General features: G+C 43.3%; 1 protein-coding gene across 3 annotated transcripts in view; it reads left to right on the top strand.

Moving 5' to 3' along the window:
- Positions 1-10,545, top strand: part of PSEN1 (presenilin 1) — a 78,088-nt gene extending 67,543 nt beyond the window's left edge. For all 3 annotated transcript variants that reach the window (XM_067731406.1, XM_067731397.1, XM_067731415.1), the window contains 2 exons: positions 4,759-4,877; positions 6,254-10,545. In XM_067731406.1, the coding sequence (XP_067587507.1) occupies positions 4,759-4,877; positions 6,254-6,409 (275 nt within the window). In that variant the 3' untranslated portion in view covers positions 6,410-10,545. The remainder of the gene's footprint in view (positions 1-4,758; positions 4,878-6,253) is intronic.
- Positions 10,546-17,122: the final 6,577 nt, after the last annotated feature.

Raw genomic sequence — 17,122 nt, 5'->3', positions numbered from 1 at the left:
GATTTCAGGATTGTATGTTTAATTTTTCCACTATGGAAGACGTTGCTCTGGCTTCCACGGTTTAAAAAGAACAATGGTTTCTCAGTAAGATCCTTTTTTTTAAATTTTTTTTTATTTTTGGCTGGGTTGGGCCTTTGTTGCTGTGCACGGGCTTTCTCTACTTGTGGCGAGCAGGGGCTACTCTTTGTTGTGGTGCGCGGGCTTCTCTTGTTGCAGAGCACGGGCTCTAGGCACACGGGCTTCAGTAGCTGTGGCATGTGGGCTCAGTAGTTGTGGTGCATGGGCTTAGTTGCTCTGTGTCATGTGCCATCTTCCTGGACCAGGGATCGAACCCGTGACCTCTGCTTTAGGCAGGCGGATTCTTAACCACTGCGCCACCAGGGAAATCCCTCTCAGTAAGATCTTATTAATCAGAACTCTGCCCCTTTCTCCCGCAGACTCTGCTTCTCAAGGCCCTCAACACCTATCTTCCAGAAGTAGTTTCTGTAACTCAGGCAACAAAACTTTAAGATCAGGATCACACTTCAGTTAGGAGTAGTTACATAACAACCAGAAAGGTAAAAGCCAATAGTAAAGCTTAATGGGTTACTGTTGAGCCCCAAGTCAAAGCATATTTTATTTATTTATTTTTTAAAAAACAGTACATGTTCATTGTGGAACTTTTTTTTTTTAATAAATTTATCTATTTATTTTTGGCTGTGTTGGGTCTTCGTTGATGCACGCGGGCTTTCTCTAGTTGTGGTGAGCCGGGGTTACTCTTCGTTGCAGTGTGCGGGCTTCTCATTGTGGTGGCTTCTCTTGTTGCAGAACACAGGCTCTAGGCTTGCAGGCTTCAGTAGTTGTGGCATGCAGGCTCAATAGTTGTGGCTCGCAGGCTCTAGAGCACAGCCTCAGTAGTTGTGGCACACGGGCTTGGTTGCTCCGCAGCATGTGGGATCTTCCCGGGTCAGGGCTCGAATCCGTGTCTCCTACATTGGCAGGCAGATTCTTAACCACTGCGCCAGTAGGGAAGTCCAAAGCATATATATATATATTTTTTTTTTTTTTTTTTTTTTTTGCGGTACGTGGGCCTCTCACTGTTGTGGCCTCTCCCGTTGCGGAGCACAGGCCCTGGACGCGCAGGCTCAGTGGCCATGGCTCACGGTCCCAGCTGCTCCGTGGCATGTGGGATCTTCCTGGACTGGGGCACGAACCCGTGTCCCCTGCATCGGCAGGCGGACTCTCAACTCCTGCGCCACCAAGGAAGCCCCAAAGCATATTTTTAAATACATAGTTTTGTTTATCATTTTGAAAAGAACTTGAAAAGTTAAAAATAATGTTTGACAACAGAAAACCTAGAGCCTTTGCATTTCTGTGTATGTTTTAGGATCAGCTTGTCAATTTCTACAAGCTGATCCTAAAATTTTTTGGAAGTGTAAAGAACTTAGAATACCCAAAACAATTTTGAAAGAGAAGAAAAAAGTTGGTGGACTTAAGCTATCTGATTTCAAAACTTACTCTAAAGCCATAGTAATCAAGAACAGACATATAAATCAAAGAAACAGAACTGAGAGTCCAGAAGTAAAGCCTTATATTTATGGTCAATGATTTTTTACAAAGGTGCTAAAATAATTCAATGCCAAAAGGATATAATCTTTTCAACAAATGGTGCTGGGACAATTGAATATCCACATGCAAAAGAATGAATGGAAACCCCTGTCTCACCCTATCCATCATTCACACAATCCCAAATTAACCCCAAATTGATCATAAACTGAAATGTAAGTGGTAAAACTCTAAAACTTCTAGAAGAAAACGTAGGAGAAAAACTTCATGACCTTGGGCTGGACAAAGAGTTCCTTAATATAACAGTGATACATAGAAGAAAAAATTGATAGATTGGACTTTGTCAAAATTGAAAACTTTCACACTTCAAAAGATACCATTAAGAGAAGAAGTATTTAGGGAATTCCCTGGTAGTTCAGTGGTTAGAACAACGCGCTTTCACTGCCAGGGGCACCGGTTTGATCCCTGGTTGGGGAACTAAGATCCCACAAGCCATACAGAGAGGCCAAAAGAAAAAAAGAGAGAGAGAGAGAGAAGAGGTATTTATATACCCGTGTTCACAGCACTGTTCACAATAGCCATGAGATGGAAGCAACCTAAGTGTCCACTGGCTGATGAATAGATAGACAAAATGTGGTGCTTACATACAATGGGATATTATTCAGCTTTAAAAAGGAAGGAAAATCCAATACATGCTGCAGCATGGATGAGCCAGGACATTATACTAAGTGAAATAAGCCAGTCACAGTAAGACAAATACTGTATGATTCCACTTAAATGAAGTACCTGGAGTAGTCAGACTCAGAGATGGAGAGTGGAATGGTGGTTTCCAGGGGCTGGAGGGAGAGAGGAAGGAGGAGTTACTGTTTCATGGGTACAGAGGTTCAGTTTTGCAAGATGAAAAGAGTTCCGTGGATGGATGGTGGTGATGGTAGCACAACAATATGAATGTACTTAATGCCATTGAACTGTGTATTTTACCACAATTAAAAAAAAAAAGATACCATTAAGAAAAGGAAAAGGAGCCACAAACTGAGAGAAAATATTTGCAAATCATTGCAAATCCTGTTAAAGGATTTATAGTTAGGGTATACAGAGAATGCTTACAACTCAGTAATAGGAAGATAACCTAATTGAAAAATAAGGTAACACTTTGGGTAGATATTTCCCCAAAGGAGAGATATAATGGCTAATAAGCACATGAAAAGATACTCAACATCATGAATCAGAATGGCTGTAATCAAAAAGACAGCAATGCCAAGTGCTGGTGAGGACTGAAGAAGCTGCAACCCTTGTGCACTGCTGGTGGGAATGTACTGGTACAGCCAGTATGGAAAACAGTTTAGCAGTTTCTCAAAAGGCTAAACATAAACTTACTATATAACCCAACAGTTCCACTCCTAGGGATCTACCCCATGGAAATGAAAGCAGTCTGCCCACACAAAGATGTGTGCACTGATGTTCGTAGCAGCATTATTCATAATAGCCCCAAACTGAAAATAATCTAAATGTCCATCAACTGGTAAATGGATAAACAAAATATAGTATATCCATACAATGAAAAGCTATTCACCAGTGAAAAGCAACAAACTACAGACACATGCAATGTCATGGATAAACCTAAAAAATGTTATGTTAATCAGATGGCCAACAGGCATATGAAAAGATGCTCAACATCACTAAGCATTAGAGAAATGCAAATCAAAACTACAATGAGGTATCACCTCACACCGGTCAGAATGACCATTATCAAAAAGTCTACAAATAATAAATGTTGGAGAGGGTGTGGAGAAAAGGGAACCCTCCTACACTGTTGGTGGGAATGTAAATTGGCGCAAGCCACTATGGAGAACAGTATGGAGGTTCCTTAAAAAACTAAAAATAGAGTTACCATAGGATCCTGCAACCTCACTCCTGGGCATATATCTGGAAAAGACGAAGACTCTAATTCAAAAAGATACATGCACCCCAGTGTTCATAGCAGCACTATTTACAATAGCCGAGACATGGAAGCAACCTAAATGTCCATCCACAAATGAATGGATAAAGAAGATGTGGTGCATATACACAATGGAATATTACTCAGCCATATAAAAGAATGAAATAATGCCATTTGCAGCAACATGGATGGACCTAGAGATTATCATACAGAGTGAAGTAAATCAGACAGAGAAAGACAAATATCATATGATACCACTTATATGTGGAATCTAAAATATGATACAAATGAACTTACATACAAAACAGAAATAGACTCACAGGCATAGAAAACAAACTTATGGTTACCAAAGGGGAAAGTGTGGGGCAGGGGGGATAATTTAGAAGTTTGGGATTAACAGATATACAGTACTATATTTAAAGTAGATAAACAACAAGGACCTACTGTATAGCACAGGGAGCTCTTTTCAATATCTTGTAATAACCTATAATGGAAAAGAATCTGTAAAAAATATATATATATATTTATATATCTGAATCACTTCGTTGTACACCTGGAACTAACACAACATTGTATGTCAACTATACTTCAATTTAAAAAAATTATGTTAAATGAAAGAAGCCAGTCACAAAAGACTTAATATTGTATGAGTCCCTTTCTGTGCAGTGTCTAGAAAAGGCAGATTTATAGAGTTAGAAAGCAGATCAGTGGTTGCTTAAGGCCTGGGAGGGGAGTGGAGATGAACTGTAAGTGAACACAAGGTATCTTAATTGGGGTGATGGAAATATGGTGGATTGTGGTGACGGTTGCACAATTTTTTCAGTCATTGAATTGTACATTTTACAGTGGGTGCATTTTATGAAATAAATTATACCTCAGTAAAGCTGTTTTTCAAAAAAAAGGAGATGATACCTATCTCATAGGGGTTCTGTGAGGATTTATTAGAACAAGTGCAGGTATAAACTAGGCATTCAGTAGATGACAATTACTATTTATTGTTATTATTTTTGCTATATAACAGCAGCATCTACTGTTAAGACACCAGAGTTAGCCACATAACATCTGAACCTCCTGTTATAGAAAACCAAAAAAGAAAGGGAAAACGTAGCCAAAGCCTAATTTTGTATGATACCATTTACTGACTTCTCATTCAGCATAGGATGGGGGGCGGGGGGCAGTGACAGTTTTGAATTGTGAAGTCATAGCAAAGAGTGACAAACTTTCTTTTTTTTAAGAGTGACAAACTTTATATTTTTATAATCTTTCCTTTTTAGGGGGAGTAAAACTTGGATTAGGAGATTTCATTTTCTACAGTGTTCTGGTTGGTAAAGCTTCTGCAACAGCCAGTGGAGACTGGAACACAACCATAGCCTGTTTTGTAGCCATATTAATTGTAAGTATACACGGATTAAAAACGTGTCAGAGCTCATCTCAAAATTCTGATTAAAAGGTGGTCCTTTTAACCCCAGCTAGGCTGAGTGTTCCAGTCACCTGGGGAGCTTTTTTAAAAACACAAATAATTGGACCTCATCTGAGTAATTCTCTACCTGGCCACACATTAATATCACCTGGGAGCTTTTAAAACTGTGGGTCTCTACCCTGAGATATTAGTGGGCTGGCCAAAAAGTTCGTTCAGGCTTCTCCATAAGATGTTATGGAAAACCGAAATGAAGTTTTTGGCCAACCGAATATTTAATTTGTTTTAATTGTGTGTTTTTTAAAAAGTTCCCCAGGAAATTCTGGTAAGTACCTCCGAGTAGGAACCATTGCTTCAAGCCCAGCAGTAAGGAATTAGATCAGTCTTAAAGGGGTAAGCAGATCCTCACTTAGTCTGCGTTTGGTGGTGGTATTGTGTTTAAGGCCACGACCTGCAGCATACAGTGTCCTTTGGGCAGTAAGTATGAGGCAAGAAAAGCTAACTCAGTGCACAATCACACATAGATTTTGCTTATAGTGCTACAACGTGAGCCTGAAGCTTTCAAGACAATGATTCAAGTAAATAACTCATATTTCTTATTGCTATTTTTGCTAAAGATGTGATATCTTTGATATATGTGAATGAAGTTGGATGAGAGGTTAGACGAGAGCCTTTACTTATGCATTTATTTTATGATTACACTTGTGATTTATCTTGATCATATGACCAGTTAGAATTTTCATTTATTTCTCTTTTGAGGTTAGTTTTCTGGATGTGTTGAAGCTTTTAAGAAGAAAATTACTTACTTTGGATAAACCTTAAATGCAGCTCACCCTCCAGATTTTATAGTTAATGTCTCAGTAACTAGGATAAAAAATGGGGTGTATTATATAGCTGCTCTGTGTTTATAAGAAAACAGTATACACTTTATAAACAAACTTTTATTGGTTTATTCCATGAGCACTTTTTTGCCCCCAGACAGCATAAAGAATGTTCTTCACCTCTGGGATTTTTAGCTAGCCAAACTAAACCTACAGTAGCCATCCCAGTAGTTTAGATAGAAATTTCAGTATTGTTTATTTGTTTTCAAAAATAATTTTACTTATTTTCAGATTCTATTCCCTATCTAGAATTAGGGATGAAATATCAACAATGTATGGATAATGATCTCTGTTGCAAAGGAAAATAAATGTTGTTTCCAGGTTTAATGAAAAAATTTTGTTCTAAAAGTTAACGTCAAAGGATTGTATTGAATTAACTAAATTAAAACTGAGACTTGTGATTGAGTTGATTTGCACAAAATACTTGCATAATTATGTCTGGGTTTGTGTCTTTTCCCCTCTTCTCCACAGGGTTTGTGCCTTACATTATTGCTCCTCGCCATTTTCAAGAAAGCATTGCCAGCTCTTCCAATCTCTATCACCTTTGGGCTTGTTTTCTACTTTGCCACAGATTATCTTGTGCAACCCTTTATGGACCAATTAGCATTCCATCAGTTTTATATCTAGCATATTTGCAGTTAGAATCTCATGGATTTTTCTCCTTTGACTATAATAAATCTGGGGAGGACAAAGGTGATTTTTCCTGTGTCCACATCTAACAAAGTCAAGATTCCCAGCTGGACTTTTTGCAGCTTCCTTCCAAGTCTTCCTGACCACCTGCACTATTGGGCGTTGGAAGGAGGTGTCTACAGAAAATGGTTTTGAACATGTCATTGTGGTGGACCGAGTCCCTCAGTGCAGAAACTGCCAGATTTGAGGGACAAGAACAAGGCAAAGTGATGAGCCAGAAAGTTGCTGTGCTCCCACCAGCAGGTTGACCTTTGGTCACAGGTGGATTTTACCAACGCTGCAGACTCTCAGGACTACCATTACCAAGAGGTTAAATGAAATGGTTTAAACCAAACAGGACTCTTCATCTTAAACTACATGTTGAAAGTCAACCTAATAAATCTGTATTGAATTCTGAACCTTTTTGCGAGATACTGTAAGGAGAGCAGGCACCAGAGCAAAATGGAAAGATGGAAAGGGGCTCAAACTTTCAGATTTTTTGCTGCAGACTTACCATTTTTAAATAAGACTTTTTTTCACCTGAGGTGTAGGTTGATTTTGACACTTGTTCTCAAGCACTGAAGCTCATTACCATCTATGGCTGCCATTTCTTCCCAAGGCCAGTCTGAACTTATTTGAGGTTGCTTTATCTTAAAAGTCTTAACCTCAGGTTCCAAATGCAGTCATTTATTTCTGGAAAGAGTGGAACTATAACTCAACAATTCCCTATTACCCTTAGGTAAATTCTGGATTTTCCACCAAATTCCTAACTTTTAGGCATACTTGTGGGGTCACTTGCCCCCAGGTCCCTCCCTCCTTCCATCTCTCTCCCGGTACTCCCCTCACAAGCACTTCTCCTATACAGCGAATAAGACAGCTCTGTTGTGGAAGCAGATGATCCAGTTGTTCTAGGATTTTGCTCTGTGTGTGGTGCAAAGAATGTGTCATGAGTCAATGCTACCAGCCTTGCTTTCGTACTTTCTTAAATAGCAAATGCAGTGTGCCCGAAGATGGTAGGATTAAAGAAGAGTAAGATGGCTGGTGAAGCACTTTCTGTCCTGGTTTGTCTTTTCTTTTTAACTACAACCCATTGTCTCTTGACAGTAGGTCAGAATTTGAACCAATAGCCAAAAGCTGGTGGTTTATAAAGTTTATGAGTCAGTTGTATCAGTACAAAGCTTGGAGATAGCTGTTACTTCACTTGGTGAGCTGTGGGAAAACCAAGGGTCAGGGGGAGAACCAGCGGCCAAGAGGGGAGAGGAGGGGCCTCTAACAGCCAATGGGACAAGATGAGCTCACAGCCTGGCCTGGGAAGGAGGGGATCCGAGTGATTCCTCAAGAACCTCACAATGGGTGCTTTGTGTTTTCCCTTCCACGTTACCTTTAGTTTCAATGTACCTTTGTGAGAATTGGGCTGCAGAGTTCAGGCCCTGTGCAGTTCAGCTGCGCCAATGCACATGAACAGAGCCTCCGCCTGCGAGCACACGGCACCTCTGGATGAAGCTTTGCCGGGGCACACCCCCTCTTTTACCACGGACAGCCCTCAGCCATGGTGATCAGACTCTAAGCATTTGTGAGAAACTTAGTTTCTCCTTGTGGCTGAAGAGAGGCCAGCTTTCCCTCTGTTTCCTGCTGCTGTGTCTCCAGCCATCATTTGATCTGGTTTGGGGTTCTCCTTGGAGTTTAGAGTATTTGTTTTCTGTCATGGAATATTTCTTATAAGAAACTAACTTCAGGAGTAATGTGCTGGTACTAACCTGTGTGTAAAAACTGGCTCCTCTTAGGCCCTTTTTCCCAAGATTTTCTTTTTCTCCTCGGATATGTGACAGTGTGGGTGTTATCTTCCAGGAAGACATGAAGCTCAACAGTTACAACAAAGCCACCTGAACACTAATGTGTGATTTGAAGATTTGAAGCAGTCTTGAAGGGAGCCCTGACCTAGAGTAGTTTATTTGTGTGAGGATCCCAAACATGCTGTCTCTTTCATGAAGGGTTTATCTCTGAAGAGGGTGTGTGGTGTGTGTGATTGTGTTCAAATCCATCCTTTGTATTGCTGTCCTATGTAGAAAGATTGCCATAGACCTGTCACTTTCTGCAAGGTGGAACCACATCTCAGCATAGAGAGAATACATCTTATTTCTTTAAAGCACCGGTCTCGGACGCAGACTTTTCCTTTGAACCTTCTTAGAGTCAATTCAATTGTTTCTGAAATATCAAAATGCTAGTCTTCCACCATGAAAAATAGATTGTCACCAGAGAAAACAGTAGCAATTCCACTGAGGATGCACCCTCGCCCAGGGGCAAGGGCTGACTGTGGAACCAGACAGAACAAATGGTAAAACCTGACCAGCCCAGCTGACCTGCTTAATAAAAAGGGGAGGACAGTAGGAAGAAGGGCGACCACTGATGTCTGTGTCCGACGGGTCTACAGAAGAATAGAGAGTGTTTACATACAGAATGTTGCCACAAATTAGCCTATGGAAATACCAACCATATTTGGAGGATTTGTAGAGGATTTTTTTTCAAAGAGGAAGGGATCGCTTCTCTGTTTTTGATTCTCACCAGGTTAATGTGTGGTCCTCAGATCACAGCTCTCACTGTAAATAGCTCTCTTGATCAGAAAAAGGAGAAGCTTTCTAAGCAACTTGAAAGAAAATCATAAGTGAACAATTTATTTATTTCACTACAGAAGCAACAACTGACGAGGTGGTGTTTTTACTTTTAAACTCACGGATCCCCATTTTTCAAAGTGTCCCTTGATTTTAAAAACCCTCCTTCCATAACAGATGCCCAAACAAATAATATGTTTAGTACTCGCCCTTTACTTGGCCTCAACAAGCTTTATATATGTAGTCTTGATCGTATTTTGTAATATGTGAGACAGAACTACCACATACGATCTTCCAGGGTCAGACATCTCAAGGGAGCCTCTGATCCTGACCCCCAGTGCCTGGCCTTGCGTATTTGCCCATTCATGATCTAGCCCTGAAGAAAATGAGCTCAGAAACCACAATGAAAAATTTTGTTCAGTGTCTTCTGTGTTGCTGTCATGGTGCTGGAGTCTAAGGATGCAAAAATGAGTAAGATGTAACCTCAGAATGTAGCTATAGTCTCTTGTTTTCTGGTAACTACCAGCTTTAACTTCTCTAAAATATTAGCTACCTGTCAATAACCCCTTTTCATGGTAACTGTTATTGAGGGCTTATAAAATTGATGTTATGGTGACTTGAGTCTTCCAGAAACCAATCCTTCCAGTAAAGTACTCCTTTTTCTCCAGATTTGCGTTTGTCTTTCTCCTCAACTCCAAGAGGATCCTGAACGCTGAGTTTGGGAAGAGACTTGAAAACTGGATGTTTGATTTTGCCCTGGGATGAATTAATATCATCATAAATTTGAGCCACGAAGTGATCCTTGTGATCTTCTTGCCTCATTTTAAATTCCCCAGACACAGGAGATTAAAAACAGTGGTTTCAGCTCTTCACAACCCTCATTGAAGCTGCAGAGCAGGGTATCCCAGCAAGGCCACCATCACGCTCACATCCCAAATCATCTGGATAGCATAATTGGAACAGTCCTCTCCTCTGGCAAGAAACACTTCAGATCTGTGCATTAAAGATCAGCCTGGTGCTGAAGTGAACTCCCTTCTTGAACGTCTAAGCTGTTTCCCAGGGCCTCGGACAGCTTCAGCGTTGCCCCGAGGAAGTAGTTGAGTCCACCCTGGGCCCTGGAATCTGGTGTTAGCACTTCAGCCTGGTCTGTGTAGCAGGAAGGACTTCCCAGAAAGCAATTTTCCTTTTAAAATAAGTAAATGTTGCAACAGGACAGTTTACAAGTCAACTATCGGAACTGAGTACAGGACTGTCGTGTTTATGGTGCTATCAAGGTGCTGGGGTGCGGGTTTCAGTGGGATCATTTACCCTCACGTGTTCATTGTCTGGCTTTTGCTTCTACAGACGCTGATTTGTACACGATTCAGACAGACTGTGAATACATCTTTTTTAAATACCTTTCAAATTCTTGGTAAGATATAATTTTGATAGATGAGTGCAGATTTTCCTGTTTTTTGTCAAATTAATAAAGACCGCATGACTCCAGCTGTGCTAATTTTCTTACATGAAAGTATTATAATATGTAACTGTGAAAACTCTTCAGCGATTATCAGGAAACAGTTTAGAAACACAAATGCATTGTTTCCATCATTCACTCATAATAAAGTGGTATGGATTATAGCAGGCCACATCTCTGAAGGGTACGATATTAAATCTATTTATGGAAAGTCTCAACTATTTTTTTTAATTATTTATTTATTTATTTTTGGCTGCATTGCGTTTTCGTTGCTGCACGCGGGCTTTCTCTAGTTGCGGCGAGTGGGGGCTACTCTTCGTTGCAGTGCACGGGCTCTAGGCACGCGGCCTTCAGTAGCTGTGGCATGTGGGCTCAGTAGTTGTGGCTCATGGGCTCTAGAGCACAGCCTCAGTAGTTGTGGCACACGGGCTTAGTTGCTCTGCGGCATGTGGGATCTTCCTGGACCAGGGCTCGAAGCCGTGTCCCCTGCACTAGCATGTAGATTCTTGCACTACGCCACCAGGGAAACCTTCAACTATTCTTAACACTTAGTTTCTGAAAACTGTTTCTTCTAGAAAACATCTAACTCAAATTAATGTAAAGACTATAAAAATAACTTATAGGATGTATGTTGTAGTACAGTGTAGATATTTCATAAGCTAGAGGATTATCTTTTAAAAATTATTATGTAGGTCACATGAATGGAAAAAAGCAACATTACTTTTCTTGACCTGGTAGAGCATAGGTTGTCCTATCACTCTACCCCCAAACTCTACAAAGCCTTTTGTTTCTACACAGTGAATTGCATACACGGTGTTGGGAATTATTGGTCAAAAATAAGTTTGTGGCAGAAAAACCAGAGTTGGCCTATTTGTCTTCAGAAGAAGCAGAGGAGAGGTGGTAGATGTGTTCCTGGGTACATTGGCCAAGGGCATCAAGAAGCAAAGAAGGTAATAAAGATGTTAAAAAAAGAAAAAGAAAAGAAAGAAACATAAACTATTAAAAAAAAAAAAAGGTGTCTTTCCCTCCTATGGGAATCAGAAGCATCATTTGCTTTTATGAATCTTGTAGGCAGTGTCACTAGAGTCTGCCAGAGCAGCGTCATGACTTGTCCTCATCAGCTGACAGCTATCTGATTCTTAGGGGCCCTGATAATGGTGCTCTCGATGAGAAGGAAGAATGTCCTCAAGCAGATTGAGAAGCAGGAGTAATGAGGCTGGATTTCCTGCATCACTAGGTAAGTACCACAGCTTTTTGTAGCACAACCACTCTCCCTGGGGATTCTTCTGTGGGTCAGAGTCAGAGGAGGCCCTGCCCACCAGTAGCTTAGGATCTGGTTAAAAGTGAAACAGCATGCTTGAGTACAAGCAAGTACAATGTTGGCTCACTACATGATCTAAATGGGAAAGCAGAGTAAGGAGGGATCCACAAAAGACAGGGTTTAAAAGCAGAGTTTCCGGGCTTCCCTGGTGGCGCAGTGGTTGAGAGTCCCCCTGCCGATGCAGGGTACGCAGGTTCGTGCCCCAGTCCGCGAGGATCCCACGTGCCGCGGAGCGGCTGGGCCCGTGAGCCGTGGCCGCTGAGCCTGCGCGTCCAGAGCCTGTGCTCCGCAACGGGAGAGGCCACAACAGTGAGAGGCCCACATACGGCCAAAAAAAAAAAAGCGCAGTTTCCTCCAGCAGCATAAGGTTTGAACCAAGTTTGGGAACAAGGGAAGAATCTGAATCGTCAAGAAGACAAACAGCATAAGCTAAAAAGGAGGAACGTGGGAGACACCCAAGGATAATCGGATTTTGAATTCAGTTGATTTACTCAGAGGGAAACCTGATTTGTTAACTAAATCTGTTTCCATTTTTACTTAGACTATACCTCCTTCATTAAATGACTTGTAGAAACCGTGGACGATGATGACTGACCTACCACAGGGACCTTTCAACACAGGGCCTCTTATTCTTGACAAAGATTGATTCTCGTACATGGGCTGGCCCTTCTGTGCCTGGTATGCCAGACCCTTTAATGGAGGGAGATGGAAAAGCCTCAGAAACTAAGTTGGTGGGAGTCTTAATTCTTGGGAGAAAGGGTGACATACTCTTGCTGACTCTGTCTTTTCTTCCCCTAAAACTGTTTTAATTATGTAGTAACCCAAGGTTAATTCCTTATGCAAAAGAGAAAAGGATTTTGTTACCCTTTTACCCATAGAACACCTCGAAGTGGACCGAGGATGAAATTCTGATTGGATTCGTTTTCTTGGGTAGCAGACCTAGTCAAGAACCACTAACCTCAAAGATGTACGTACAAGGATGATTTAAAAGTAGAAACAACACTGGCAGCTAGATAAAAATGTTTATACTACACCTAAATACCTGAAATTAAGTGAGTTTTTTAAGGGTTGGTGCATCCTCTCCCAGTAAGGTTATCACATATCTGTCAAGGAAACCGAGGAGAGAGTTTTTTGGAACTTTATGCTGCACTTAGATTTTCAGAGATTTTGCCCACCAAGAACTGTATAACTCATTTGGGAAATAATTTGTTTTTCTGTTTACGAATCGGATTTACCTACATCTGCCATAAGATAGCATAAATATTTAGTGAAATGACTTGAGTTTTAACTTGCTTGAGCCAGATAGATGTGAATGTGTGATTTCCTCAGATTTTCTGAGATGTTGAAAATGACCTCCCCGCCACCTTCCGCCGTCGTGGAATCTCATTGGGAAGTCTTATTTCTGAGACGCCAAACCCAGCCAGAAGGTCATCCAGTTTGCAAAGGTCATCAGGCTTGAGTACTGTAACATCCCAGTGGGAGGGAAAGGGCTTTCCTATGCTGGGTAACCTGCACAGGGCCCCAGGGCAAGGTCTGAGGATGCCAAGAGGGTGTCCACTTTCACCCTGATTCCCTCCATGTCTGTGCTATCTCTAAGGCAGGCCTGGGAGAGATGGGCTAGACTCTGTTTTTGTTAATGTGGCTACTCTGGTTCTCAGGTTACTTCATTGGGCATTTGGAAGTGAGTTCCATGGCTGTTTGTTAAGGGCCTTCAGCCTCTGTGGGAACGTCACGGTGCATCCAGCCTGCCCAGGGGTTAATGTGCTATTGACGGCATCGCCTTTTTGACTCTGCTGATGTTGGATCCTGTCCTCTAAGCCCGGGGACCCCTTTGGTGTCAGATGGGCCCATGGCAATGACCCCAGAGCAGCCCACCCTCAGGAGTGACAGGAACCCGGGTCCTCTCCCTGTCCCATCATCCTTTGGGGAACTCTTTCTAACCAACAAGGGTTAGAATCCCCCCTTTCCTCGATTGTGCAATAGATAAACTAATGACTTAAATAAGTAAATAATGAAGTCATAGACTTGTTACAAGTGATTATGCAACTTTTGTCATTAAAGAGATGATTCACCAAGGCACTCCAAGCATTCATTAATTGCTGCATAAATTGATTTTTGTTTTTAAGTCAAATGCACTGGTGAACATTTTTGTGAGGGGAGGCAGGTGATGTGACCCAGAGAGGCCCTGTCCCAGTTGGAGCTCCCCAGAGACCAGGCCTGGGAGCTGCCAAGCTGGGGGCTGAGGAGAGCAGCCAGCAGCGAGCTGAGCTCCCTCCCCATCGGCCCCTGGGTGCTTGGAAGGTTGCCTGTCTCTTCCTGGCAGTGCTCCAGCCTTCTGGCGGGGGAGGCCTGGTCGCCCCCTCAGCGGCCCGGGGCTCCTGCCCCTGGGGCTGGAGATAAGTCTGGCCACATCTCCCCACTGGGAACTCAGCCAAGCCAGCTGTTTCCCACAGCCCCTCCCTGACTCACCCCGCCTCTGCCCAGCCAGTTTCTCACACGACAAGCCCCTCCCTCCCAGACTGTGTTGCTCCAGGATTCTGTCTCTGGCTGGTGGGGGCCGGGGACCTGCTTCTTGCCTCCATCTCCCTGAGGTTTGATGTTCCTGTGGCTCCCCCTCCCTCCCCAACACACTCCTTCTTCGTTATTCTCAGAGCAGACAGCCTTTGTCTGCAGACTGGCTCTCTGGACAGGGAGGCTGGCAGAGGAAACTGTCTCATGCACCCTGATGCCTCTGAGCCAGACCAGTGTGGGCACCTTCACATAGACCACAGAGGTGTGCCTTCTGCCCAGCCACCCAAACCCTCCTGCTGCCAGGTGTGGGGACGCGCTGGCCGGAGTGGTAAGAGGGAGCTGGGTGCATGCACTCACCCACCCATCTGGGGCTCCTGGAAACTGCTCAATAAATGTTTGGTGAATACATGAAGTAATGGGTGGATTAGGGGTCCACAGGAGGGGATTTCCATGCAGGATGATGTAAACAGGGCACATGTGTGGGAACATGTTTTAAGTAAGAACAAACATTAACCACTTTGCCCTTGTTTACAAGGCTGTGCTGGAGTTGGTGGAGCCTGAGGTCAGTTGGCCTTATCTGCTTAAGAGACCCAGTATTTATAAACAGGTGGTCGGGGTTGAATCCACACAGGATTACTCCTCAGGGAGCACTTGTGACATCTTGAGAAATACATGGGTTTGTCCTCGGCCAGTGTCACCATGTTGAATGCAGGAGGAATAAAGGGTGGTACGGTTCTTAATACTTCTCCTTACCCCTCATTTAACCAAGAAAAGCCCCAGAGGAACGTACTTGCCCCATAAAACCAACGTCCGTTGAGCATTTACTATTAACGTGCCCAGACCCTACACTGAGCCCGTCACAAGCATTGTCTCAGGTCATCCTCACCTCACCCGTGAGTAGGGTTATCCTCATTTTACAGGTGAGAAAATGGAAGCTTGGAGAAGATGAATAACAGTCCCAGACGCATACAGCAAGAATGTGGGAGGGGCTGCCCCAGGCCTGTGCTTCTTACCTCCAGGACAGAGGGCACTGTGAGTTGGATCACCTCTCTGGGCCTCCGGTTTCTCTTCTGTAAAGGCAGACAGCATTTCTCAAATTTTCTACCTAAAGCTGCTCAAGCAACAGAGGAACATGAGAGACCCTGAGGGTCCTGGGCACAGCCCAGAGTGGCAGCCACGGGCAGAAATGTCTCTGGAGTTTTAAGAAAACAAAAGTTGTAATTTTATTTCATAATGCATTTCGTTGTTGTTTTATTCTGGTAAAATACACATGACATAAAGTTTACCATCTTAATCACTTTTTTTTGTTTGTTTTTTGGCCGTGCTGTGAGGCTTGCGGGATCTCAGTTCCCTGACCAGGAATTGAACCTGGGCCATGGCAGTGAAAGGCCAGAATCCTAACTACGAGGACACTAGGGAACTCCCTTAATCATTTTTAATGATTATAGTTCAGTGGTATTTGTATTTATAATGTTGTGAATAGTTTATATGTATAGTTCAGTGGTATTTGTATTCATAATGTTGTGAATAGTTTAAATGTATAGTTCAGTGGTATTTGTATTCATAATGTTGTGCAGCCATCACCACCATCCATCTCCAGGACTCTTTTCATCTTGCTAAACTGAAACTCTGTATCCATTAAACACTAACTCCCCATTCCTCCTCCACCCCCGTCCCCAGCCTCTGGTGACCACTATTCTGTCTCCATGAATTGCCTACTCTAGGTAACTCCTATAAGTGGAATCATACAATGTTTGTCTTTTTGTATCTGGCTTATTTCACTTAGCACCCTGTTCTCAAGGTTTGTCCATGTTGCAAGTCTGTAAGTCTGTTTTAATACAAAAGTAACCACAACACCACTTATCTTTAAGTGGCATTGTACTCTAAAATAGGGGTCCAGGATGATGGGTCTGAAATTTACTGGTTAGAGAAGCACAGCAAAAAGATAAAAAGTTAGTACTTTCCCCCTCGTTAAGTTGAGTGTTGGAAAGTCTGTTTCTGAGTTGCGTGGTGCAGGTCCTCTAACTTTCTGGGTAATGTTTCCAGGCCTTGGGCACAAGGCACAGTCACCTCTCCATTTCTGGGCTGGGAATCATCCAAATACAGAGGTTGAAGCAGCAGAGGAGGTAAGCAGTGTCCTGAGAGAGTGATGGAGAGAAACCCAGAGGAGAGGATTTCAGGAGCCTTGGCTGCTGGCCTCCAGGGCCCCCAATCCAGGACCCGTCCCTGGCAGCCCACAGGGACAGCAGCCATAGAGCAGGAGACGCCGAGCCAGAGTCAGAACGCACAACAAGAGAATGACACCTTGCCCTCGCTCTGCAGTGACTGAGGCAGCGAGGCCACACTGCTCCGCCGCGGGACACCAGCTGTGCTCTAGAGGCCAGGCCACCCATGCTAGGCTCAGAGGGACCCTCCAGGCTGTGCTCTGCAGGCTGGCCTCACACCCCATGAAGGCCAGAGCCCTTCCCCCTCAGGAAGCAGAGGGTGGGAGAGGGGCTCTCCTTACACCAGCCCCTTAATGTCTCCAGGAGTTCAGGCAACTGGCTTCTCCAGAGGAGACTGTAGCCTGGATCCTTGCAGCGTGTGCATGCGTGTGTGTGTGTGTGTGTGTGTGTGTGTGTCCATGTGGAAGGAAGGGGATGAGATCTCTGAGGATAGACCTGCTGGGTGGGAGCCAATCAGGACAAGTTTTCTGGAAAACCCCTTCTTTTCCTCCTTTTTGCTGCTCTCCAGTCTTCCGCCCCAGGGCAGTGTCCTGCCCACACCCCAGGGTC

This window comes from Pseudorca crassidens, chromosome 1 (assembly GCF_039906515.1).
Source record: "Pseudorca crassidens isolate mPseCra1 chromosome 1, mPseCra1.hap1, whole genome shotgun sequence".
Classification (NCBI taxonomy): Eukaryota; Metazoa; Chordata; class Mammalia; order Artiodactyla; family Delphinidae; genus Pseudorca; species Pseudorca crassidens.
Note: the sequence above shows the minus strand (reverse complement) of the source record. Positions and strands in the feature narration are given on the sequence as shown.